The 25,867-nt window shown below is 36.2% G+C and overlaps 1 protein-coding gene across 5 annotated transcripts in view; it reads left to right on the top strand.

The window, feature by feature from the left end:
• LOC150092565 (UDP-N-acetylglucosamine transporter-like) overlaps positions 1–25,867 on the top strand; it is a 216,092-nt gene that overhangs the window by 124,034 nt on the left and 66,191 nt on the right. For all 5 annotated transcript variants that reach the window (XM_090414319.1, XM_090414322.1, XM_090414323.1 and 2 more), the window contains exon 6: positions 9,674–9,792. In XM_090414319.1, the coding sequence (XP_090270445.1) occupies positions 9,674–9,792 (119 nt within the window). The remainder of the gene's footprint in view (positions 1–9,673; positions 9,793–25,867) is intronic.

Below are 25,867 nucleotides of genomic sequence, written 5' to 3' on the forward strand. Positions count from 1 at the left end.
TGATGTTTTTAATTTTTTGCAAAATTAAAAACATCATACAATCTGCCTGAGTCTTTGTTTGTAAATTTGTTTATATGTAAATATGTATTGCTTAACTTAACTTTTATACATATATATTATTCATTACTTTAAATTTTGACCAATTATGTATTACCATAGGCCTTGATCTTGTATATTTGTGTCACCCTGTTGTAATTTTGTTAATATGTAAATACTACAATGCTGAACTTGATTTTTATGCATATATGCTGTATAATAATTCCTTTTTGATTTGAGAATGGGAGATTGTTATTTTCCTTTTCTAAAGAAAACTGGATCCTGGACTATTGATTATTTAGATGTGTTAAGAAAATGTTGAGCGTATCCAGGTCAAGTGGAGAACATGTCATCTACGTAGTATAGTCAGACATTATGCAGGGTAGAGGTTAAGGCTTTTTTCTTCGAAGGTCTAGGGATGGAGAAAATGGAGAACCCGTGTCTGTCCCCTCTGTTTGTTTATAGAATTTTCCTTGCCAAACAATATAACCTGAGTTCATGGTGTACTGAAACTGTTCTGAGATATCTGGAAGAAATATATCTTATCTATGGTTGGTGAATAGTGGCGACATCAAAACGGGACATTTTCTATACTGACTTTAAAGTGGACTTTTATATGTGAAGGCATGCCGCCAATTGCCAGTATACTGTGCGATCACTTTGACTAAATATTTGACTAACTTGTATGTGGGTGAATTATTGCCACTGACAATGGGACGTAATGGCACAAAACCACCAAAAACCAACCTCTCAAGGAAAGAATATGAAGCTCTGCAAGAAATTAAAAAACAACAGAATAGTAACTAATCACCGAAATGGATCAGGAGAATGACACTGTGGCTTTAAACTAAAAAGATTACACAGGTAAGCTTGCCTCCTTACTTAGAGATTGTTCGACTCTGATCCCACAGGTGCCTTAAAAAGGTCATCTCTTGGTCTGTGGAAGTCACCAACAAACTAAACCTTTATAACTCTAGACCTCCCCTGAATATACAGAGCTACTGAAAATCCATAAATAAATGTGCCATTATGTCCTATTGTTGATGGCATTGTTTCACACACATACAAATTAGCCAAAGTGCTCCTCACACAGTATACTGGTAACACATCTCCACACATAAAAAACTCAGCCCACTTTAAAGCCATTATAGGAAATCTCACACTCCAACATACTGACATAATGGTAAGTTTTGATATCTCCTCCCTGTTCAATAATGATAGAACATGGGGCGGGGGATATCCTTGAAAATTAAGTTTGGTCGTGGTTAAGAAAGGGGGTACGAACAAGATTTATCTCTCACAGAACGGTGAGTGCATCTGATGTGAATGAATTTAAGGGAAGGTATGACAGCTGGTTTGGGTGATGCATAGCCTCCCTCAATGAGTCCTTGACTCCTTGGAGATCTCAGATGATGATAATAATGTTATCCTTGAATATAAAATACTAATAAAATCTACAGCATTAATGGTAGCCTAATCATTATTAAATATAAGGGCTGAGGTTTGTTATTGTCAAATTGCTGGCCTGGTTGGAGTGGGTAGCATATCTGCTTTCCAGCCAAAAGGCTGCAGGTTCAAATGGATATTTGTGATTGTCTGTGAAAATATGAGTGGTAGTAGTGGGCATTAGATGGCACTGGTGTAGATGAGGCAATTTGTTGTAGTTGGTGGATTGAGTGGTGGCAATGGAGCATTGTAGAGTAGGTGTCCTCCCTTGATAAGTCCTTGGACTCCTTGGAGGTGTCAAGTAATAATAATTAGGCAACTAGAATCCTAGAGTAAGGGATTGCTGGAAACTTGTTCCTAATTATTATGACTTGTTAGAACTAAGAGATATGTGGAGCTCCTTGAAGAATCCCATTCCTCCCCTTCCCTATCCTGGAGAACGGAATTAATGCACCTGTAACTTGCTATATGGTAATAGTAATTTGCAGCACAAAATTCCAGCATAAAGACTGCAGGAAGTGTACATGGCAGTCACCTGAATAAAAGGATGAAGAACATGCTAGAAATGATGCTCATTATCAAGAAATGGGCCACATCAATTCAGCAGTGTAGAACATTTCAAGGGACAGATATGGAATCAGATCATAGCTTAGTGATTGCTGATATCAGGTTGAAACTCGAGTGACAAATGAAGGCACAGTTTCAGAGTCAGAGAAATTATGAGGGTATTGAGTGAGGAAATCAAGGGAAAGTGTGTAGGATAGCACTCAAGGAAGAACTGAAATTCATTATGAAAAAGGAAGTGGAGGATAGAAATGAAGAAGTGTTTGCACCCAAGAGAGTAATGGAAGAAACAATCCCAGAGACAGAGAAGCCAAAGATGAGGTGGATCTCATAGGAGACATTAAAGATAATTCAAGAAAACACAGCATTAAAGATTAGGAGAGAGCTCTCTTTGGAAATGGAAGAACAGTGTAGAGTGAAATGCAATAAAGTGAAGAAGGTGGTTAGAAGAAACAAATCAAAATGGCTAGAGGAACACTGCAAGACTATCAATAAATACTGTGGTGAATACAGAATAAGAGAAGTATATAAGATGATCAGAAATATCAACAAAAAATGGATCTAAAAGCAGAGAACCATAAAAGGTGAAAATGGTGAAATATTGATGAACATAGAAGAAATAGGAGAGAAATGGACAAGATGCTGCTCAGTTTTATAAGATACCGGAAGATGTTGAGGTCCAAAAGAGGTTGATTGATGAATTGAGGGAAATATTGCTGCCAATCACAGAGGGGAAAACAGATATGCTGCAGGATGAGGTTGTAAAGGTAATAAAACATCTGAAAACCATAAAAGCTCCAGGGATGATGAGATCATGGGAGAAATGCTGAAACATAGCAGCAAGTTTTATACAATTGGTATGGTCATCACAGATGCCCATACCAATTGTATAAAATTGCATAGCATGAAGACAGAGCACCAAAAGATTAGCAAGATCAGTCCTAATACTAATTCACACAAACACACACACAAAAAAATAATAAATAAATAATAATAAATAAATAAAGGAAGCAAAATGCATTGCAAAAACTACAGAAACTAATGAGTAAGGGAAAAGTATTTATGATATTAACAGAAACAATAAAGAAACTAATGGAAGAAAATATCAAAGCAAAGCAAGCAGAATTTAGAAGAGACATAAGTACTGTGCACCAAAAATGAATGTTAGGATTAATTGTAGAGAAAGCTCTACATAAAAATAAGAATGTTTATACCTGTTTTGTTGAATTTCAGAAAGCATTCGACAGTATAGATCAGAAATTGGCATGGGCTGAACTTGATGGGTGATTCTTATGGAGTGGACAGAAACCTGATAAGTCTGTTGCAAAAAATCAATGACAATTCAGAAGCTACAGTAAGAAATTGTGGAGAAATAGGAAGATGGTTGTGGACAACAAGAGGCACAAGACAAGAAGACCTAATATCCCCAAGTATCTTTATCATGCTTTAGGAAAGAACTGTGGATGTCATCAAGGAAAATATAAAGGGAATTTAATTCAAGGTACAAGAAGAAATAATTTACAGTTGGTAGATGACAGTCATTATTGAAGAAGATGAAGAGAAACTAGAAAGAACAGTGCTGAAGTTGAGTGAAGGAGGAAAGATTTATTTATTTAGCTTCTGATATATTGCATATCACAAAGCATAAAATTTATGACAAACAATAAGAAAATTACAAGTTAACAAACATCTAGATTGCAAGTAAAATCAATCGATTCTTTGGTTGTAAACAGGAAGTTTCCTTTATATGCTCTTAAGGGACAGTCTTGTATAAGAAACCACACTAATTGCTTCTCATCTCCACAATCACAGTTTGGTGGAACTGTGTTGTTTCATTTGTGAAATGTGTCAGCACATCTACCATGTCCTGTTCTGATTCTATTGAGAGATGACCCAGATTCTATGCGGTAATTCAAAACCAGGAGGTTTCTCTGTAATACTTGGCACAGTGTGGCACACCACCTTGCTGACCGGTATCATTCATGCAGTTGTTTGCCAGAAGCACCTCTACAGTTCTTAGCAGAGATTTTCTAGAACGTAGTCTATTGATATTAAGGTCTTCAAGGTCAGAATGGATAGGGAGCTGTTGATTGGACATGTTCTTTTATTCTTGAAGAAGTGTATTTGATCTACATAGGTTTGGCAGTGTGATTATGGCTTAGAATTGGAAGCCAATGAATAGTAGTTGATTTAATTGTACCTAAGATTAGGTTCATGGTGTTATTCAGTTGTGCATCTACATGGGTACTATTCATCCAAACTGGAGTGCAGTATTCTTTGACAGAGTAGACAAGGCTAAGGGCTCAGTACCTCAATGCGTTAGCTGTGGAACCCAAGAGGTGTTGCAGAGTTTTTGTATTATATTATTTCTTGTTTCCAGTTTTTCAGCTGTTTTAGACAGTCGAGTTTTGTACAATAACTTCCTGTCAAGGATGACTCCAAAATCTTTAGGGTACTGCTTATATGAAAGAAGGTTATCCTCGAGGTAGACTTCTAAAGGTCTGCCAATTTGTTGTTAAGGTGAAAGCATGAGCTTTCTGTTTTGGTTATTACACTAGGCTTGAGTCTCCATTTGTGAAAATATTTCCTGAGGGGTTTCACATTACTAGTTAGGATTTCTTCTGGCATTTCAACAGATTTATGTTTAGCCTCAATAACCCAGTCATCGGCATACCTGAACTTTTTGGAGCATGTATTGGGAGTATCAGTCACATATAAGAAGAAGGATAATAGTGGATCTAGCACCAAGCCTTGTGGTAGGCCATTGTTTAGCTTCCTTTGCTTGCTGATAGAATTTCCCATGATAATCTGAAGTGTTCTGTTTGTTGGTAACCATGTGTTCTCTAAGGCGAGAAGTGATCCAGACAGGGTATTTCATGAAGTTTACAGATTAGTCCTTGCCTCCAGACTGTGTCAGTGAGGTCGATGAACACTATAGTTGTTTTTTTTTTTGCTGCTGCTGAACCCCCACCTCTATGTATGAAGTAAAAGAGAGAGAGCTTGATCCGAGCATCTCTGTTTAGGTCGGAAGCCAGCTTGTTCATGGGGAATCCTTTCGAGTAGTGTTCGGCTAATCCTATTATGTATGAGGTGCTCTAGTAATTGATAGCTTGCACTTAGAAAGGCAGTGGGTCAATAATTTTGTGGAAAGTTGTTTGATTTTCCATGCTTTAGAATGTTGATTATTTTTAGTTTGTTTTGAACAATCAAGGGATGTTTCCGGTCTATAGGATGTCAGTGAAAAATCGTGCCAGATCATTTAGCATAGTTTCTGCAGTGCCCTAAAATTTCTGGATGGATATGTCAAAGCCTGGGACTTTTCCCACCTTTACATCCTTCAAAGTAGATGAGATGTCCTCCACAGAAAAGGGATGGGAGTACTCATATATCTGCACACTCATAGATTTAAGAGTTCGGAGTTCACGTTTGACCTGGATAGTGTGATCTCTATCTTTTGGTGCTCTCGATAGATTTACCATATGTGAAGCACTACATCCGGAGTTACAGATGTATTAAAATGTATATTTGGAGATTTCCTCCTCCTATCTTTTGTAAAAGGACCATGGTTCCCAACTTGAGTGACTGAAATCCAGCTTTTCGACTGTTTACATCTGTTTTTCCTCTTTGCAATATCAAGGCTATGTATTAATTCAGCTGCGGTTTCTTGGTCTCTATTTTCTAAGAATTCTTGGTATAAGTTATCACTTGTCTCATCCCACTCAGGGCTATATTCTTTACGATATCCCCTGGGAATGGTCTTTTTAGCTGTGCTTATCACTGCACCTACAAATCTATCATAATTGCCACTGGAAGGGGCTATCCATCCTAGGCATTTGTCAAGTTTTTCAGAGAAAGCTGTCCAATTGGCCATCTTAAAGTTCCACCATGGCCAGGGGATTGAAGAGATTAGTGGGATTTGAGAGCTAGTCTCTACAATAATTGGGCGGTGCTAGCTATGTGGGGAACTTTGATATCATTTTGGTCTAGCTACTCACTGATGAGACCTCAAAAAAGGTTGAAACCGGTCTGGGTAGTGACCTCACCTCATAATGTAAAGCAGTATTACATCTCATAGGAGCTGTGTGTTTTTACATTATGAGAAAATATCAAGAATAGTGAGGGAGCTTGATCCACCTTTGCATTGAGTTGCCTTAGTGTGGTACTACCAAGTGGTCACTCACACTTGGATTGGCCGATAGTTCGTCGGCATGAAACGCTTAGATTGTAGTTTTCAATCTTAGAGATTCGCATACTGGCTAAAAAACAACAAGGGATTTTTATCCCCTTAATTCAGTAACTCAACTATTTGGTTTGCTTCTGTTAACTGCCTATCATCAGAATTTTTTAGTCATTCTTCCATTTATTTACCACAAAGCAAAAGAACACCTAAAGATTTCTTTTGGCCTCATTAGCTAGCTTTACCTCATAATTAGTTTTGAACTTCTGTATCATCCAGGTCACCTTCTTGCCTGTGCCTTGTAGTACACAGGCATGCTGATCAGCTTTTTTTGTATACTCCCTCCACAACTTTGTCTGCAACTCGCCCTGAACAATACATTCTCAATACACTTGACCCTCAAATCCATTCAAATGCAAGCCATCCACCTTCCACCTTGTATAAATATTTCCTTCCATCAAACTCTCCAACATCCACAGCATTCTTCTTGTACAGTCTGTGCACTTACTCCTCAGCTCGCCTCTTATACTGTGTTAGTGGACTGACAACTTTTACACTCCTCTTTTTTTGCTTGTACTAGCAGTGCGTTCATATCATCTCACATATCATACTTTCCACCTGCTTGATCATTTGTGCCAGCCAAAATAAAGATCTTCACCTTTACTCTCTGCATCTTGACAGCATTACTAACATCCTTAATCTTAGCTCCAGGGAAACGCGATCTCATGACACCATCCTCAAACACTCCTCTTCTCAATGAATCAATATACAAAATTTGGTCCTTATTCTCATGCTTTCATACCCTGTTTCGCTTACCTTGCATCTCCTCTCCTTTTGCTTCTGTGTTATACCATTGGCTATGCATTTCTCCAACCATTCAATCTTACATTTTTGTTTTGTTCCACATAAGTATGCTATCTTTTCCAGTACCATCTTGTCATTCTCTTCATTTTCCACTCTTTCATTTTTGTAGTCTCTCTCTTACCACATTCAACATCAACCTTGTCACAATTGCATTTTCATCCATTTCGATTTTCATCTCACCACTATCATTCACCAGTTTTGTTATCCTTCCATAAAATTTTCATTTTATGGAGCATATACATTTCACACTCACTGCGACAAACAAAATCATGCACATTGAAATTGCCCCATTTGTTTACACATTGGTGTCTTGATATACAATACAGCATAAGTAAAACAAAAATCAAGACTTTAAAAACCACACAATGAAGCAAACAGCCCATACAATTAAACAAACACTCGTAAAATTAATAATTCAGAAAGAATGAGTCAATCAAAATATTTCTAAAAAACAATTTATTTTTCAGCACTAAAAATCACAGAATGTATAATCTTTCTGCCCCCTAATTGAAAGCTCACTGTATATGAATTTTAAAAAAATGACAAAATATTTTAATCTTTTGATATTCAAAGCTTAAACTGCTACATGCCTAAAACCCAATATTCATAGCTACCATTAGTGATCCTCCCATGTGATAAAAGACTAGTTTTTCTCATCTTGTCATGAAAAAGACCATAGAAAGTTATCGGACTTTTTTCAATACAGAGTTGCATTAGATACTGGAAAGTTTCCCTTCCAGAAATTTGGGTTTTTTTCTCCTTGAAAAGTAGCTAAAATGACCCAAGAACATATCACTTAGGATTCATAAAATATGCTACTGACAATGCTATTTGGTGAGTACCTAATTGCTACAAACAAATGCTAACCCAAAAATTAAGTTGGAACATAACTGGTGATTAGTTTACGGAATTAACAACGCATATAAAGTATATTAATTAAAGGTAACTTTAATGAATAACTTCTATATTTCGGCAACGTCACATTGCCATCTTCAGGAACATAAAGATATGGTATGTGCATGCAGGCACTAACACAAAGCAAATGAGGAAGAAAGCAAGAAACTAATATTGTTCCTAAAGTCTTAATGGTGCCCTCTGGCGGGCTAATTTGGTAGTCTTGGCAGTTGGGCTGAAGTTCTCATAATGTAAGTCTCCCAAATTTGGGGTAGTTTCATGCACCCAAATTTGTTGAGGTTAGGAACGTTTTTTAGAGCTGCTGAAGATTCTTTGAATAATCTTTCGTATTTAAACTTGCTGCGATGAATTATTTTTGTTTTCTTCCAACGAATTTTATGGTGGGTATCTAAGGCATGGTCTGCCAGCCCAGAGCGGCTGTACTGGTGGAACCGGATGTAGTCTTGGTGTTCTGAAATCCTGATATTTGTTGTTCTGCCTGTTTGGCCCAAAGTAGGACAATTTGCAGCTGCAAGGGACCTGGTATACACCAGGTAGGTCTAGGGGAAGTGGTTGGTCTTTGGTAGAGCGGATAAGGATCTGAGCGGATTAATCTGCTCAGATGACAAGGCCCTAACTACAGAACTAAACCACATCCTCAACACTTTCTTAGCCAATGGCTATAACTCCAAAAAAATCCAAAAAATACTAAAACCAGTAAACCACAACCCCCCTCCCCCCCTCCACAATAAAGATTACACCAAATCTATCACCATTCCCTACATCCAGGGCACCTCTGAGAAAATAACCAATATCCTCAAAAAATATGACCTTACTTCCTATTACAGACCATATAAAAAGTTGGCATCCCTTATCCACTCTACCAAAGACCAACCACTTCCCCTAGACCTACCTGGTGTATACCAGGTCCCTTGCAGCTGCAAATTGTCCTACTTTGGCCAAACAGGCAGAACAACAAATATCAGGATTTCAGAACACCAAGACTACATCCAGTTCCACTAGTACAGCCGCTCTGGGCTGGCAGACCATGCCTTAGATACCCACCATAAAATTCGTTGGAAGAAAACAAAAATAATTCATCGCAGCAAGTTTAAATACGAAAGATTATTCAAAGAATCTTCAGCAGCTCTAAAAAACGTTCCTAACCTCAACAAATTTGGGTGCATGAAACTACCCCAAATTTGGGAGACTTACATTATGAGAACTTCAGCCCAACTGCCAAGACTACCAAATTAGCCTGCCAGAGGGCACCTTAGGACTTTAGGAACAATATTAGTTTCTTGCTTTCTTCCTCATTTGCTTTGTGTTAGTGCCTGCATGCACATACCATATCTTTATGTTCCTGAAGATGGCAATGTGACGTTGCCGAAATATAGAAGTTATTCATTAAAGTTACCTTTAATTAATATACTTTATATGCGTTGTTAATTCCGTAAACTAATCACCAGTTATGTCTGACCAACGTAAAAGCCTTGCTACTAAGTTGGAACAGTGAGGTATATAATGATGGTATATAAAGTAATATATATATATATATATATATATATGATTTTATGTTCATTCTCTAGCTAATTTCTGTACTCTTGTCTTTTTCTTTCTGAAAAGCAAATATAATTATATGGTCCATTTATCAGAAATTATATTTCAGATGTTTGGAATTTTTTTTTGCAGCACTTTTCAGTGTGCTAATGGGACTGTCAGCTGTTTTTGTGCAGGATTTAGGGTCTGTTCTTAGTCAAGGATTTTTCCAAGGCTATAATACAACCACCTGGATTGTCATTTTATTACAGGTAATTTTCTTATAATAACAGTATGCATGTAAATAGAAATAGTGTTTCGGGTAGATATTTTTACAAAATTGTATTTTACCAAAAAATTGGAATTTATTGATAATTTAATTTTTTCCAAAATTTTTTATCTATAAACATGGAGTATAGTTAAATTTGATAATAAATTTGTGATGGATTCAGAGATAGCCCAAGGACTCATTATTATTATTATTATTATTATTCCGGGCAACTCCAAGGAGTCTACAGACTCATCGAGGGAGGAACTAACATCATGTCAAGAACAACTATTCAACATTCACACAGTATCTATCATACCTCGCCTTGAACTCATACATGGTCGTAGCACCCACAACAGACTCTGGCAGCTTATTCCACTCATTCACCACTCTCCAAGTAAAAAACCTAGCTCTAACACCCCTGCTAACCACATTCTTGCCCAGCTTCCATATATGCCCCTAGTCCTCCCACCACCAGTCCTATTCTCAAAAATATCTTCTGGATTAATCTTATAGAAACCCTTCAGTAATTTGAATGTCTCAATCATATCACCCCTTTTCCGCCTATCGACCAATTTTTGCAACCCACAAATCTTCAACCTATTCTCATAAGGTTCATTCCACAGACCTGCTATCATCTTGGTCACTCGTCTCTGGATCCTCTCAACCTCCTCCCCATCAAGAAGAAACCCTGGTTCCCATATCTGGGCACAGTAGTCTAGATGGGGTCTTATCAAGGCTCGTTACATAGGAACAATAACTTGTTTGTTTCTGCTTGTTAAAATATTTTTCAGAAGCAAAGTGATTTGATGAGCTGATTTAGCCACTTTTGCAATGTGTCCCCTAAACTTCAAATCTCTATCCACCAACACTCCCAAATCCCTGGCCTCATCAATCACCTGGAGTACAGTTCCACCAATGTGATATACTGCTGCTATTCTTTTCACCCCAAAATGCATAACCTTACACTTTGCCACATTAAATTGATATCCATTTTCCCTAGCCCAGTCCTCCAAACTATCCAAATCATCCTGTAAAATTTTGACATCCTGTGCACTCACAATTGCTCTACCCAACTTTGCATCATCAGCAAACACATGAACACTTCCTCTGAGATCCTTTCTTATATCATTGATGAACAAATTGAAAAGTAGTGGTCCAAGAACAGAGCCCTGCAGCACACCACTAGTCACAAGCCGTCTTTTGGACTCACATGTTTCACTAATGGCAATAGCCTGTAGTCTGAAAGTGTCAATCATGGCCAAACATTCTTCCTTCTTGTTCCTAATACTCCTAACATTAGTGTACATGAATTTCAGACCCCCCATTAGCCCCATCTCTACCTTGATGCCTTATACTAACTATCCCATTCTGATTTGTTGTCCTTATTTGCTCAGGCATATTATACTCATTCATACACTCAACTGCCTCCCTAAGGTCTGCATATCCCCCCCCCCTCTTAATAAATCTAGTTTCCCTGATTCTGCACATCCACTTCATCCAACAACACTTTTTCAAGTCTCCTTACACCGAATCCATTCAAATGCAAGCCATCCATCTTATATAGATCCTTTCGCCCATCGAACTCACTCCACACGTCCACAAATTCCATACCACCCATCATACATAACCCATGCATAAAGTCATTTGCAATTATGGCCCTCCTTTTAAACACTTCACTGTCATACCGCAGCAAAAGACTAATCATCCTAACTCTCTCACTCTTTTCTTTTGCTTCCTCAAACAATTCATTCAGGTCCTCTGTCATTTCCATTTTATCTCCTTTCAAATCATTCGTACCTGCCACAACAATCATTTCTTTCACCCTTTCCTTTTGCTCTCTAATAGACTCAGTTACGTCCTTGATGGTCGCACCAGGTTGGTACAATTTTGTCAAATCCTCTACTAACACATCTCGTACTAACGAATCTCCATACAGCACTCTCTCCTTCATTTTTTTTAAGTTCACATTCATACTCTTATTTTTCCTATCATACTTTTTATTATTGGCTGCTACACTGAGTAGACTTTTGTTCATATGCTCTAGCTGCCGCTTTGCTCTTTGTATAGCTCCGCGCTCAACAACGCGATATCACTCATAGCATCTATTTCATCTTTTTTATTTTCTGTTAAACCATTAATTTGCTCTGTATTAATACCATCATTCACACTTTCTACATTCATGCCCTCACAGTTCTCTGGTACAACCTCACCATTTCTTGTCATATCACTATTTTCTTCATTCTGAAGTTTGACAAAAATATCACACTCATGACCTGAAATACACTTTAATTCCTCATTTTCCTTACATTTTCTACACACATTCACTCCTTTATTATCATCTAACCATATACCAACCGCACTCCACAAAGTGTACATTTCGCAGATAGTACACTGAATAATCTCCTTTATATTACAGTTATTGAACAAGATGGCGAACCATTATTACTAGCCGCCATTTTCCTTTTTACGGGAGCCATACTCACTTCTATTGTACTTTATCAAATTAATAATTGAAACACCAAAAAGACATAAACAGACACACTAAGATACGCAAAGCAAACAAAACTACATAATATTCAAGTAAATCTGTCAATGATAACTTAAAATAACACATCTTATCAGGAGCTCTCAACGCAGATAGTACACTGAATAATCTCCTTTATATTACAGTTATTGAACAAGATGGCGAACCATTATTACTAGCCGCCATTTTCCTTTTTACGGGAGCCATACTCACTTCTATTGTACTTTATCAAATTAATAATTGAAACACCAAAAAGACATAAACAGACACACTAAGATACGCAAAGCAAACAAAACTACATAATATTCAAGTAAATCTGTCAATGATAACTTAAAATAACACATCTTATCAGGAGCTCTCAACGAACACTACACACTACAAATCCCTCTAGCGGCAACAATTATGTAAGAGCACCATCTGTGTGCTCTTACATAATGAGTCTCCACTGCTTAATCCTTCATCTACACACAACAGCACTATCCACCATCTACATGCAGTGTTTACTGCCCATCGATAATATTTTTGTCTACTAATTGCATGTGTTCTTTTGTCCATTAACTTCAAGAGTTAAGTTTATTTATCATGTGATACCTTTAAGGACTCATTGTAAGAAGGCACTCCACGTTACCCACCATATCCATTACTTATTCTTCTTACACACACATACATATAAAGTGATGCTATTCACCATCTACACAAAATCACTATCCACCATCTACTCATGATTCCATCTACTACCTACCAATATCATTTTTGTCTGCAAATTGCGTGTGTTCTCTTGGCTGAATGCTTGTATGTAGGATGAATAAACCAAGTTTTTAGAAGAAAGATCTCTGCTACATCCATATGAGATAGGTTGGCTCACCTCACCTTCAATTGATAAAATTCATATAAAGATTCCTCTTGTCCAGATGAGATTCAAACTCAGGTCTTCTCTAGTCAAAGAGTACAATTTTCCAACATTTTTCTAGTTGCAATACAGAAGCACTATTAATAATAGCAATTATTGATAATTATTGATAGCAGATCTGGTCCATTGAATTCTTCTCCATGGTAAAGCATTTTGTCTTTCCTGTGATGAACAATTTATTAGTGATCTCCTCTCATGGTCTCTTAACAAAAACTAAGATCGAATCTACATGATATTTGGAAGTCTCTGATATGATCTCTAAACATCATAGACTTCAGCTTTGCTAAATAGTCATCTAAAAACTGGACATGAGGATAATTGATACATATTGAGTCACTATGCATCTATTGTTATTTGTTTAATGGCAGTTTAGTATCAGAGTTAATTATACTCCATACATTCTTGTTTATAGTTATATAATTTTTAGACCCTGGGAAACTACTAGTTATTTGAGTAGCTAAATTAATCTTTGAATATACTTTTTGCATTACTGTTTTGGTAAAAATTTTAATAACAAGAAAGCCATTTTTTATGAAATTGATATAGTGTTGTCATAAGAGTATTGCCTGTTTTTCATCTTTTATATAGATATATGGAAATGTGAATTTCCATATTCAAATTTCCATGGTTGTTAACAAAATTTCATCAAACTACAAAATAGTAAGAAGCTCAAAAACTACAATTTTAAACAGGCAGCATTCCTTTAAAAAATTGCATAGAAATTGAAAAGTGAACCATGCTACCATAGCACTATTGCTTGTTAGGAAGAAAGAATTCACTTCGGTGATATTCATAGGATTTACTATTTATTCTTTCATCATTTGTATTTTCTGTTATGCCTCTCAAAAATGTACTTCTCTATAGAAGACACAATTGAAAATCCTATAATAGTATGATAAAATTCAAGTTTCATTATAGTTATATCAAAAAATTGTACTCTTGGCATTTTGCAAAGTAGTTTATTCAGTTTGCAATTGTTATTTTCTGTTTTTTCATGTACATACCACATACATGAAATAGAAATCCCAAAGTTTCAAGTACTCTGGGTTTGAGATATATTTTGGACTTATACTTAATTTCAATAACTGAACTAAATGTTTCCAAGCCATCATGGAGGCAGTGGCAAAGAAGTGTGTAAGTAAATTATCCTGTTGAACAAGAGAAGGATGAATAATCATTATGGATAATTCTGAAAATAAGAAAAATTATTTTTTTGAGTTTTTGAGGATGAACTGTCATGAGCAATATGTAACCGAGGGCACATGAGGATAGAGAGCCTCAGATCTGATCATATTATCAAAGGATGCCAAAATCTCCCTCTAGTTATTGAGAGTGAATTTTAGATAATCACTTATGCAGTGGCTGGCTATATAGAGACTTCTGTGAGGGAAGGAATATGTGGAACCACAAGATTGGTGATTATGAAAAGCTGAGCTTAGGCAGAAAGGAGATCGATACTGCTTGGACACAAGCAAGAACTATTTAGGTTAGGGAGTCTAGGTATAAAATGGATGAATATAGAAGAGTAAGCAAGAAGCAATCTAGAAGCAGAAGACACTTTGGAGGCAACAAAAAGCAAATGGTAATAATCAGTTGCCTAAGGACTGAAAAGTGCAGGCTAGGAAGATGCTCAGAAGGATCCAATGTGTAGTATGAGCAGCAATTAGCCTTACAAGCCAAGAAAAATTCAAGAGTTCTTTTGATATATATGGCAAGGAAAATAATGGATGATTATGAAAAGATGATATTAGCAGATGAAAATGGTAGAATTAAAACTACTGCAGAGAATATAGTCAAGGCATTTAATGAATAGTTCATCAAGATCCTTTGCAAACGTGACATCACGAAGAGTGCAAATATAGAGGGAATGACAGAGGATGGACTTATGATGAGTGAGCAGGAGGTAGATGAAGTAACTTGATGCTAAATGTTCTTGCAACAAGATTAATCCAAAATGTAAATATGTTCTACTTCACATAGAGAGCAATAAAGACTAAGGTTTCAACTTATAGGTCAGTAGTGTGTGTGAGTGATGCTAAGAACCAGAATTGGGCTGATAACAGCAGTATTCTCTATGATGGTCAGCATGAGTTTGTTAAAGAAACGTAGTATTCTGGATCTACTTATGTATTACAACAAGATGACAAATGCATTGGACAGGGGAGATGCATATATAGTAATATATTTAGATTTTGAAAAGGTCTTTGATGAATTGTTGCACAACCTGTTGGCAATTTGGAAACAAGGTTAGATAATAGATTAGTGAGTTGGATAAGTGATAGGTACTGTAAGACAGATATCAGCAAGTTGTGTATTTTGGGAGGGGAGGTGGAGAGCAGATTGAAAGTTACTACTAGTTGTTAGAGGTGTGCTTTCGGACCATTACTGTTTTATGTTAATGATGATAATGGAAGGTTTAACTTGGAAAATTTAACACAACCATATATATTAAGATTAAACTTGTTTTTTAAATCTCCTGCTGATTCCAAAAAAGAGTATTTCGAGTTTTTATTTGTTGTAATGAAGCATAATAGTGTTGGAACATCCTACCTAGCTAACTGTTCCATTTATGTTGGTTTGTTATTCTTATCTTTACCTCTTTAATTTCTGGTTTTACTTGGTTAGTTGTTGATTGATGCTCATCTGAATATAAAGAAATTTATATTATACTGCGCCACTCTATATTCAGATTAGTCTAAATAATATAGAGGAATCAATCATCAACTATACTTATATTATCTCTTTATCTTCAGGCCGAGGTTATTATTAGTATTTAAGGCTTCCACAAAGGTCCAATCAATTTTATGAGCAGTGCAATGAAAGAAAATCAGGCAAACATCAAGTTTAACTTAACAAAAGAAAGCATTTAATGTGGAAAAGTACAATATATACATTTAAGTATAACTATCTGCAAAAGGTTATCCAATTAAAATATTATAAGAATTCACATTCAAACATTAATAACTTCTCAATTAGGTTTGAGGATCATGATTAATGTTAACAATTGTAAATTCATAAAGCATTAGTACTTCTTTGACATAGTTCTCTCTATCCATTTGGATGAATTATATAAATATATTAGCTCAGTTTAAAGTATTCAGAATAATTACAATCCATTAACTATCAAACATTCATTTTTCAGTTCTTTATGCTCAGTCAATCAAGTTGAGAACAGTTCTTAAAAGTTTAACCTTCCAAATGTTACAATAACTAATCTTATGACAGGCTACACTATATTCTTTCTCAGTCAGCTAACACTTAATAGATCAACATAACACTTATTATTTTGAAGGGAAAGCACTTCAGTACATCTAACATTTGACCATTAATTGACATAACATCACAGCTGAGGTCAAAATATATCTGACGGAGTTAACTGTTATTGCTTCACACAGGTTATAGAAAGGACAACTCTTACCGAATTACTGCTTCTACACATTGAATTTGCGTAGCACATTTGAAATTCTGGTTGACTTTTACTTTATGTCAACAAAATTCAAAGAAATCTTCCACTATAATGACTGAATTATAGACACAGAAATACACAAATCTTGATGCACTTGGTTTAAGTTATGTACAAATTCCTTATTTTCTTCTATGTATTAACTTCAGTTCTGCACTATTCTTTCACTAACCATTTGGAATTTATTGTAGTATCAGAACTCCCATAGAAGTAATTCAAAATGCCCTATTAGTTCCTTGTCCTTTCCTAGTCGATTTTCGGCATATATTAATTCCCCTTCTGCCACTCACTACCTATCTCTAGGGCTTCTTCTATATCTTACTTTCATTTTCGAATTCACTCTGTTCTCCTCTTTCCCACCAAAATCCGATTCTGCCCATTTCAGCTCATAACAACTCGCTTCTCCCTTTGTATACAGTACTCCACGCTCCAATCACACGCTACCTAAAAATAACTCTGTTTCCTTGACAGTGACCAATCAAATCTCATTAGCAGAATTCCTTAAATTTACTTTCACTTTCATTTACAATAATAAAAAACATATATCACAGTTCACATAAGGCACATAAAAGTTACATACAATTTCTTATAATATTATTAAAGGAATAAAGTAATAAAATAAATGACATTTAATACAGAGCCTTTTCATTATTATGACATATTCTAAAATTATATAATTAAATAATAACTGACAAATTTCAAGGAAAATACATGAATAACAAATTTTAAGCAAGAGACTAACATATAATATTTAAACAAGTCTTGTTTAAGATATGGCAGATTATGTTAAATATGAATGAAGTATTATAAATTATATCTTCATTCACAATTTAACAATAGTTTTATTCCATTTGATTCTGTGCAAGGTATTCAAGGAAATGTCAACCAGACTTGACTGACCATAGTTATGGCAGGAGATATATTTTTTGTGCTCATCTAGGTGGATGGTAGCAGATCTCCCAGTTTGACCATAATATGACAAGTTGTAAGAACGAGGAACCTTGTAAAACACCTGGAACAGAGGGGGGGGGAGAACAAGGGAAGCCAGCTTCGAATGAGGGTTGAAAGACGTGTAGAGATTATATTTCTTTGGAATGTGAAATATTGGCCTCTCAAAATTAATTTAACTCTCACTAGCATGAGACATGGTAGCCAACCTCCTAGAATAGGAGACAGCAAATGAATGAGGAAATTAATATTTCATGCTTACAACATCAAATGAATATGCACACATAAAACAAACTGAGATTGGAAAAAACAAAAACATATTGCTCCCATCTTCTTGTATTTAGGTGAAGTAACAGCAAACCAAAGTTTCCAGTGGAACTTCCCACCCCCCTGCAGTGCACAGATGACAGTTAGCACTGAACTTCTATTTGTGCAACTTAATTTCTTTTTTCAAATTGTACTCGTTCATTGATTTGAAATATAATATATTTCATCACAGCAAGTATATGCAACAAATACCAAAGAAAAAGTGAGAAAAAAATTTTTTCCCAAATACTAGAACATTTACTTTCATTTTTTTTATCATCATCAAATTCCTGACATGTACCCTCTAGGGCAGGGGTTTTCAACCCGTCGATTGCGGAGCGATTTTTGGTCGATCTCTTGTGTATTCCTCCTTACTTACAAATTTAATTAAAACTGAAAATATAATATTTTATTTATCATTATTTTGTATTATTTTTAATTCGTTTAAGTGTATTGCTATTGTTTATTTATTTTTCGTTAAAATTGTCAAATCAGTAATTTTCTTATAAGTCCGGGTAAATGAATTAATTTGGATCAGTGGAAGTCAAACAGCGAGCCGAGTGAATACAATTATAAGCAAAGTGCAAAAACTCGACTGTAGCTTAAATATTAAATATTTGAAAGCACATTACATCAATTTTTGACTTAGGTTAAGTCCCATGTGAATATTGTAAAAAAATAAACTTTGTTTGTCTCGGTATAGTTTCTATTAGATGTTTTTGTAAATAACTCTTTTGAAGCTAACTGTATATACTGCTTTAATAAGAATATGTTGGAATATTAAAAACAAAGGCAATGTTTTTGTCACCAAAGCTGTACGTGGCGGCATTAGAAAGATTATTATTGAAACTTGTATGTATGAGAAAGGCTTGCAGGCTCTAAGTGTAAACATCTCCGAAGTCAGTCAGAAAGAGTTCAAACAACTTTCCGATGGCCGGCAACTTACAATCAAAAGAAAGCGGAGGAGAACAAAAGGCCTGCCAAACTGGAAACTTCAGATGAAAGACTCATACCAATTCTTTGGGGGTTGCCAAACTTCATGCGAAGTCTCAGAAGAGGCCTAATAAAAAGGGACTGAAGCAAGCAGAAGGGATAGCGGTTCCAGAATTGCTGTCAGAGAGGAGGCTGCCCGGTCCAGAGTCGCTGTCAGAGAGACTGCCTGGATCCACGTTGCTTGAGAGAGGAGTTTCCCGCTTCCAGAAAGGAGCTTCTCGGTTTGAGACATCTCTAGAGAGAGACTACTTCTAGGCCCCAGACAAGGTATCAAATTGCCAAAAGGAAGAGTTCCAATCACCGGAGAAAAGTTTCCATCATCATCATCATCATCAAATTCCTGCCATGTACCCTCAAGGGGTGTACAGGATATGACAGTACTACATGAAAAATTTACATCATTACTAACTTCCTATCTACAATTTTCCTCCAAATCAGTCTGTTACTTGTCAAGACTCCAACATTATCAGAAAAGTTTCCAGGCCAGGTTAATGTCAGACATTCACCAGTGTGTTGCGCTTTCATTACAATTTGATGAAGCGAATGACTTCACTGATATTGCTCGTTTAATGGTATTTCAAGATTATTCAAGTCAAGAAGAACTTTTGAAAATTATACCATTAAATCAGGTTTCATTTCATTATGTAAAAATGATGACAAACATCCAGATTTTTAACGTAGCACTGTAATATTCACCAACTAGTACTGTGTAGTAAAAGATTAAACACAAAAGATGTTTTGGATATTACATTTAAAATTGTAAATTCTGTTTCAGGAAAGGCCCTGCAATGACGGTTATTTAAATTACAGGTAGATAATGATAGGGAACGTCTGTTGTACAATAATGTTCGCTGACTCAGCAGAAGTCAATTTTTAGAAAGATTTCTTGTATTAATTAACGATATAAAAAATTTTCTTGATGAAAAAGCAGATATTTATCCACAATTGAGTGATAAAAGATGATTGTTACACTTATCATTTTTAGTAGATTTCTGTACGAAATTAAGCAATTGAAATTTAGAGTTACAAGGTAGAGATAAAAATTTAATTAACATTTTAAGTTCGATAAAAACTTTCCAACAATACTTACTTTTATTAAAGAAAAATATAAATTACCAAGAATTTAGACATCTCCCATATTTATTAAAATTTTTTGAACAAAATCAAGAAATGCTTCGCTATGATTTAAAATAATTTATTCGTGAAATAGAATTAGTTGAGGAAGAAATAAATTCAAGATTTAAAGATTTTAATAAAACTGAAATGATTGTATCTTTTATCAGTAAACCATTTCAAGAAAACTTGAACATCACAGAAATTTCAAATAAAATTAGGGGATGTTTGATATAAACCAAGCTGAAGTAGAACTTCAGATAATAAACATTATGAATAGTTTACATTTAAAATCAATAAACAATGAAGTCATTTGAAAGTATTCACATGAAAAATTCCCAATATTAATTGATATTGCACGAAAAATTCTGTCGTGTTTTGGATCGACATACTTGTCAGAATCCGCTTTTCAGATATGACTGTCATAAAAAATCAATTAAGAAACCAAATTACAAATAATCATATGGATGATTGTCTGCGATTGGCCACTTCTTCATATCAACTTGACTATGAAAATATTGCGAGATCCATACAATGCCAAATTTTTTAACATTTTTTTAGTGATAAATTAATTTTTAAATACACCAAGTTTTTAGTGGTGTATTTTTTTTTTTTTTTAGTTGTTTATTTGTGTGTAATCAGATATCAGATTGGGGGAAACGTGATCTATATAAGAGAGTAGATCGCCGAATAACTTTTTATAGTAAAGTAGCTTGCATAGTAAAAAAGATTGAACACCACTGCTCTAAGGGGTGTACAGGATATGATAGTACTACATGAAAAATTTACATCATTACTAGCTTACTATCTACAATTTTCCTCCAAATCAATCTGTTACCTGTCAAGATTCCAACAGATCATATCTTATATTTCTATCTTCTAAGGTACTTTTTGCTGTATTAATCCACCTATATCTTGGTCTTCCTCTGTGTCTTTTTCCTGCCATAGTGGTAGAGAAAACTTGTTTTGCTAATCTTTCCTCTTCCATTCTGTTTAAGTGACCATACCACCTGAGATAAGTTCTGCTAACACATTCCTGGAAGCTAACAATGTCAAGTTCTTTCCTAATATTCTGGTTTTTAATATATTGCCATTGATGCCATCTATTCACGACTCTAATCTTTCTCAGGACTCTATAGCATGTCTATATGGCAGCACTCATTGTTCGAAATGTCCCCCTTTTGCCTTAACTCACACCCAAATCACCCATCACGTTGGTAATGCTGGGGTGTCATTTCTTGCAGGCTACTCTCTCAAATTCCAACCACAATTTAAAGTCCAACAGATTCTGATTGATGTGTGGTCCTCACCTTGTATGTAGGTGCTGAGCCCTGTTGGAAGGTCCACTGTATACCGTGAAACAAGGTATTGTTCAGGGACCATACCACAGGTTCCATACTGGAACCTGTGGTATGGCCCCTGAACAATACCTTGGCCCCCTTTCTTGCAGAAATGCAACTTGGATACAAACCTGATATGCCATCTCCACCAAACCATCACTGATGTGGGGGTGATGACCTCTCTGAATTCTGGATGCTATGCCATGTGCTGTGCAGTATCTGGGACAATCATTTTGGCAATTAAATGACTCTTCAATGCTGAAAATCTTCTCATCTACATAAGCTCATCTACATAATGCTGAAAATCTTCTCATCTACATCTGCATAAGTTGTGGTATTAGAAAGTGTCCCATAGAACGACAATAGGCTCTCATCCTCAGGTCATCAATTAGTACATGCGACGTCATTCTTCAAAATGTTCATCTCTTGTGATATCACTTTCTGTGTTCTCACAGGATTACAGCAGAGGCATGCCTTCACAGCCTTCACAAGCCATTGCATTCTAATGCAGCATGGTTGACTGTTCTTTAGCAGTCAGATATGTCTTCTGTTAATAGTGCAATGCACAAACATCCTACTGGTTGCTAGTGTTTTTAGCATGTTGAAAATAACAGGTAGCTTCATTCCAATCTTTCCAAGTGCTATTACAGCTACATGGTTCTTATAATCTCTCCACTGCTTGTTAACCCATACAGCTGGACCTCTCTCTTTACTGATAAACACGTGAACGTTGACTGCACCAGTGACAGAATCAGGCTCATGCAATTCTATGGGCAGTGTGGTTGCCTGCTGTAGTTGTAACAGTGTTTATGACAGGACTGTGTATATATTCATTCTTAGGTCAATTATGATCTAAAAATGCCAGTAATAGTAGTAGTTAAAAAAAAAAAAATCAAATAAATAGTTACTGAACCAGCAAATATTATAGTAGTCTTTTTCATATTGCTTTGATGAGTTATTACTATTTTCCTAATCAGTATAAGAAAATACTAAAATGTGTTTCACTTTTGTAGTCAGAAAGGTTGAAAATTCATTATTCTTAAAGAATATATAATTTACTGTCAATCAATAAAAATTAAAGATGCCAAGTGGCTAATAACTTCACATTAGTTGCCTTAGTATCCCATAATGCAAAGCATGCATACTTTTAGGTTTGTGTGTGTGTGTAATGCTATGCATTATGGGAAGGACCACTACCCAGATCAGTTTCAGCCTTTATTTATGTCTCATCAGTGGGAAACATATAACTTCTGCATTATCTCAACCTTCATATCGCTTCTGGGGTCTGGCTCTCACAGTTGAGACCTCAATAAAGGCCATAATGCATAGTATTACATGCATCCAAAAGGATTTGTGCCTTGCATTATGGGATTACTAAGGCAATCGATATGAAGTCATTAGCCTATATATATATAAGTAACTCGGTCGTGAAGATAGTTCATGTGCAAAAATTGTTTGCTGTAATGGAATGGAATCTTTTTTCTGTTATCATATAAGTATTATTATTATTATTCGTGACACATCCAAGGAGTCCGAAGACTCATCGCGGTAGGATACCCACTATACAACTGTCTCCACCACTACACCGAATCTCCATCAACTGCCCACCACCGCAACTGGTATTTTTTGTCTGTAAATTGCGTGTGTTCTGAAGGGCCGATTTGTCTATATGCGGGATGAAAAACCCAAGTTTCCAGGAGAAAAAACCCTGCTACCTCCATAGGAGATCGTATGGAAACCATAAATGTAGGAAAGTGTATGCATGTTTACCAAATACTAAGTTCTACCTTCCATGAAGAGACATCTGATATAAACATGCTTTATCACCTCAAAGAATGAAACTAAAATGAAAGGATCAGGAGATTGTGAAATTCTAAATTATTATTCTAACAGATTTATTTTTCACAGTATTAACAACACCACACACACTTTTATCACAAAGATGTTTTATTAGTGCTTATATTTCACTGATTTTCAACTCAGCATCATCAGAGCACAACACACTTGTATACGTGACAGTGAGTGAGTGAAACAACATAATTGCAAAAGACAAAAGATCTAAAGTCCTATTTTTGACGCCCTCTAACGAAAAAAAAAAAAAAAAGCAGCTATCCAGGAGTTTTTCTTAGGATAACCGTCTCCCAAATTTTTGGCAAATTAATGCAACCATATTTGTTAAGGTTGGGAGAATTCTTCAAAGCCATTGCTGACTCAAAAAATAATCTCTCAGAGCTATAACGACTCCTAAATAGCACATTCGTTTTCCTCCATCTAATCCTGTGTGAAGGAGTCCAAAGCGTGGTCTGCCAGTCCCGACTTGCCATAGTAATAGTAGCGAATGTATCTTTCATGTTCTTCCAGGCGGATGTTCACTGAACTTCCTGTTTGCCCATAATAGGCCAAGTCACAGTCACAAGGAACTTCATACACTCCTGGGCGTGCTAAAGGGTGAAGTTTATCCTTAGGCAAGCGGATCAGAGTTGCCAGCTTGACATGAGGTTTGAAAGTGGTGCGAAGGCCATGTTTCAACAATACTTTGGCTATCTTTTCCGATGTACCTCTGATATAGGGAATAGAAATGGTCATGTTGTATTCTTGTGTATTAGGGGAGGGAAGAATAATGGGCCTATGTAGTATTTTATGTATTTTGTTGGGATTGTAGCCGTTGGCTAAGAACGTATGGTGCAGGTATTGGAGTTCAGTGGTCAGAGCTGTATCGTTAAAACAAATGGCTCTGACTCTGTGTGTAAGTGTTTTTAAAATGCCATACTGTTGGACTGGATGACGATGTGATTGTTTATGTAGGTGTCTTCCTGTGTGTGTGTGTAGGCTTTCTGTAAATAGAAAAAGATAGTGATCCATCTGAAAGGTGGGTGACTAATGTGTCAAGAAATGGTAAACAGTTATTTGATTCTTTTTTTACTGTGAAGTGAATTTTGGAGTATTGGCTGTTTAGGTAGGTAACAAAAGCATTCAAATTGTCTTGTCCGTGGGGCCAGATGGCAAACACATCATCTACATAGCGTAACCACACTTGTGGCTTGTATGTAGCTGTGGTAAGTACTTTGTTTTTAAAGTGTTCCATGTAAAAATTTGCTAACGGGGGAGAGAGAGGGGAACCCATAGCAGTACCATTAATCTGTTTATAGAATTTTCCTCCCCTGTAAAGTAACCTGCATTCATGGTAAATTGAAATAATTCAAAAATATCTGGGGGAAATTTAGACTTGATTAAATCAAGAGTGTCTATAAGTGGTACATTGGTGTACCACTTATAGTTATATACAAGTGGTAAAAAAGTGACATCATGGCCCAAAGAAATCATCAGGAAAATAAAACCAATTCATGTTAAACCACCCCGTATTTATGGATTACCAATAATCCACAAAACTAATATCCCCCTACGCCCATAGTCGATAGCAGAGATAGTCCCACATATAAACTGGACCTTGCCAAGGCCTTTGACAGGATACCACATGGAACCCTAATCAGTAAACTGGAGCAGATGGGGATAGATATAGGGTTGGTAAGATGGATAGGAGGGTGGTTGAAGGAGAGATACCAGAGAGTGGTTTATTCAGGAGTGGAGTCAAAAAGACATCTTGTGACTAGTGGAGTGCCGCAGGGCTCTGTTCTTGGACCACTGCTTTTCAATTTGTTCATCAATGATATTGGAAAGGATTTGAGAGGAAGTGTTCACTTGTTTGCTGATGATGCAAAGTTGGGTAGAGCAATTGTGAGTGCACAGGATGTCAAAATTTTACAGGATGATTTGGATAGTTTGGAGGACTGGGCTAGGAAAAATGGATGTCAGTTTAATGTGGCAAAGTGTAAGGTTATGCACTTTGGGGTGAAAAGAATAGCAGCAGTATATCGCATTGGTGGAACCGTACTCCAGGAGATTGATGAGGCCAGGGATTTGGGAGTGCTGGTTGATAGGGAGTTGAAGTTTAGGGGGCACATTGCAAAAGTGACTAAAACAGCTCACCAAATCACTTGGCTTATGAAAAATACTTTAACATGCAGAGACAAACAAGTTGTTGTTCCTCTGTATCGAGCCTTGATAAGACCCCCATCTGGACTTCTGTGCCCAGTTATGGGCACCAGGGTTTCTTCGTGATGGGGAGGAAGTGGAGAGGGTCCAGAGACGAGTGACCAAGATGATAGCAGGTCTGTGGAATGAACCTTATGAGAATAGGTTGAGGATTTGTGGGTTGCAGAAATTGGACGATAGGCAAAGGAGGGGTGATATGATTGAGACATTCAAATTACTGAAGGGTTTTTATAAGATTGATCCAGAAGATATTTTTGAAAATATGACTGGTGGTGGGAGGACTAGGGGCCATGCATGGAAGCTGGGCAAGAGTGTGGTTGACAAGGGTGTTAGAGCTAGGTTTTTTACTTGGAGAGTGGTGAATAAGTGGAATAAGCTTCCAGAGTCTGTTGTGGGTGCTACGACCGTGAATGAATTCAAGGCAAG

Source organism: Typopeltis vanoorti, chromosome 25, assembly GCF_054136105.1.
Source record: "Typopeltis vanoorti isolate ZY-2024b chromosome 25, IOZ_Tvanoo_1.0, whole genome shotgun sequence".
Taxonomy (NCBI): Eukaryota; Metazoa; Arthropoda; class Arachnida; order Uropygi; family Thelyphonidae; genus Typopeltis; species Typopeltis vanoorti.